Source organism: Microtus ochrogaster, chromosome 1 (assembly GCF_000317375.1).
Source record: "Microtus ochrogaster isolate Prairie Vole_2 chromosome 1, MicOch1.0, whole genome shotgun sequence".
NCBI classification, from domain to species: Eukaryota; Metazoa; Chordata; class Mammalia; order Rodentia; family Cricetidae; genus Microtus; species Microtus ochrogaster.
This window is the reverse complement of record NC_022009.1, coordinates 107607260-107609093: the sequence shown is the minus strand read 5'-3', so window position 1 is coordinate 107609093 and position 1834 is coordinate 107607260. Positions and strand designations below refer to the sequence as shown.

Sequence of the window (1834 nt, the reverse complement as noted above, 5' to 3'; positions counted from 1 at the left end):
GGCGGATCTGTCTGACCACAGCACTTTTTTCTATGTCAGGGCTCTCTCATCTTTGGAGATTCTGCAGCTCCTTGGACCCACAGCCATGCGCCCTTGCTGTCCTACAAATAGAGCCAAATGCTTTAAAAGAAAGCATTTATAAATGTACTCTTGCAACTGCATCTCCTTGTTTCTCTGCGTCAAGAAGAATTTGAACCACGTTTTCTCTAAGTAGATCCCATAGAAAATGTGGGTCCGAGAGAACTGGGGGTGAGGAGGACAAAGCCTGTGTAGTTCTGGGATCTTGTGTCTACACCAGACCCAACGCCGTGCCATGTTTCATCTGACTAAAATTAAACATTTTCAAAATCAATTAATTACTGTTACGTGTGCCAACGCTCCCATTCTCCCACTGCTAAGAGCAAACAAAACCCAGAAATAGTCTCGTAGATACGTGAATGTCTCAGGTTGCTGCAAACTTAGCCCTAGGAGTCTAGCATGTTTCTGTAGGCTTCAGCTCAGCCAATCAGACAACAGACTGAGGAAGGGAGGCTTCTCTCAAGTTACCCAGAGGACTCCATCTGTTACCCTAGACCTTGCTTAGCAAGTGGCACGAGAGGGGATGTTGAAGGCACTTTGAAAGAGTTTTTGTTCTACAGATTCTTAACCCAAAGATTTCTATTTGAAGAGAAGCAGAAGAGGAGCAAAGCCCACGGTGGGTGAGGAAGGACGGTTGGTGGACTGGCATTCCGCCTGGTGGAGCCGCCAAGAGGAAGGACATTGCTTTTCCAGCCAGTAGCTTCAGCTCCTGTCCTAAATGCGGAAAGGGCGGTTCCTTCTTGATGCTCACAAAGGTCTTGGCTTTGAACTGCATCCTCACCAAAGCCATTTCTCGTGATGCCGAACCAGCAGAAGAAAATCATCTTTTGTATGGCCGGTGTGCTGAGCTTCCTCTGTGCTCTCGGAGTCGTGACAGCAGTGGGGACCCCGCTGTGGATTAAAGCCACTATCCTCTGCAAAACGGGGGCTCTGCTTGTCAACGCCTCAGGGGAGGAGCTGACCAAGTTCATGGGCGAGATGCAATATGGGCTTTTCCACGGAGAAGGCATAAGGCAATGTGGGTTAGGAGCAAGGCCTTTCCGGTTCTCATGTGAGTAACAGTTGTGCCTGAATTATTCAATGTTTTCTGCTCTTGCAAAGATGTGTAGAGGCTCTTGCTCTGTCTATTGCAGGACTATTCAAACCACCATGGGCCATTTGAAATACCTAAGGCTCTAAGCAACTTCTCCCTTGATTCTTACTTTGTTTTTTTTTTTTATTCTTATTAAGTTTCATTCTTGCTATTTTTATTATGGTCACAAATAATTGGTTATTACGAAGTAAAGCTTTTTGAAAGCATAACCTTTTAAAAGGGCTGACAGAACGACTCAGCATTAAGGTATATGATGCCAAGATGATTGATCTGAGTTCTATCCTTGGCACCTGCATGATGGGAACAGAAAACCAAGCTCCCCAAGTCAGCCTCTGCCCTCCATGCGCACCATGGACCACGGCGCTCTCACTCTCCTCTATCATTCTATCTATCTATCATCTATCTATCTACCTACCTATCTATCTATCATCTATCTATCTACCTACCTATCTATCTATCATCTATCTATCTACCTACCTACCTATCTATCTATCTACCTATCTATCTATCTATCTATCTATCTGCTAGATTCCTACCTGTCTTCTCTGTATCTGCTATCTATCTATCTATCTATCTATCTATCTATCTATCTATCATCTATCTATCTATCATCTATCTATCAATCATCTATCTATCATCTATCTATCTATCTATCTATCTATC

At 44.1% G+C, this 1834-nt stretch overlaps 1 protein-coding gene across 2 annotated transcripts in view; it reads left to right on the top strand.

Moving 5' to 3' along the window:
• The first annotated feature begins 876 nt into the window (after nt 1-876).
• The window catches only part of Clrn1 (clarin 1), a 36842-nt gene continuing 35884 nt past the window's right edge, over nt 877-1834 (top strand). For both annotated transcript variants that reach the window (XM_005344019.1, XM_005344018.2), the window contains exon 1: nt 877-1129. In XM_005344019.1, coding sequence (XP_005344076.1) covers nt 877-1129 — 253 coding nt within the window. The remainder of the gene's footprint in view (nt 1130-1834) is intronic.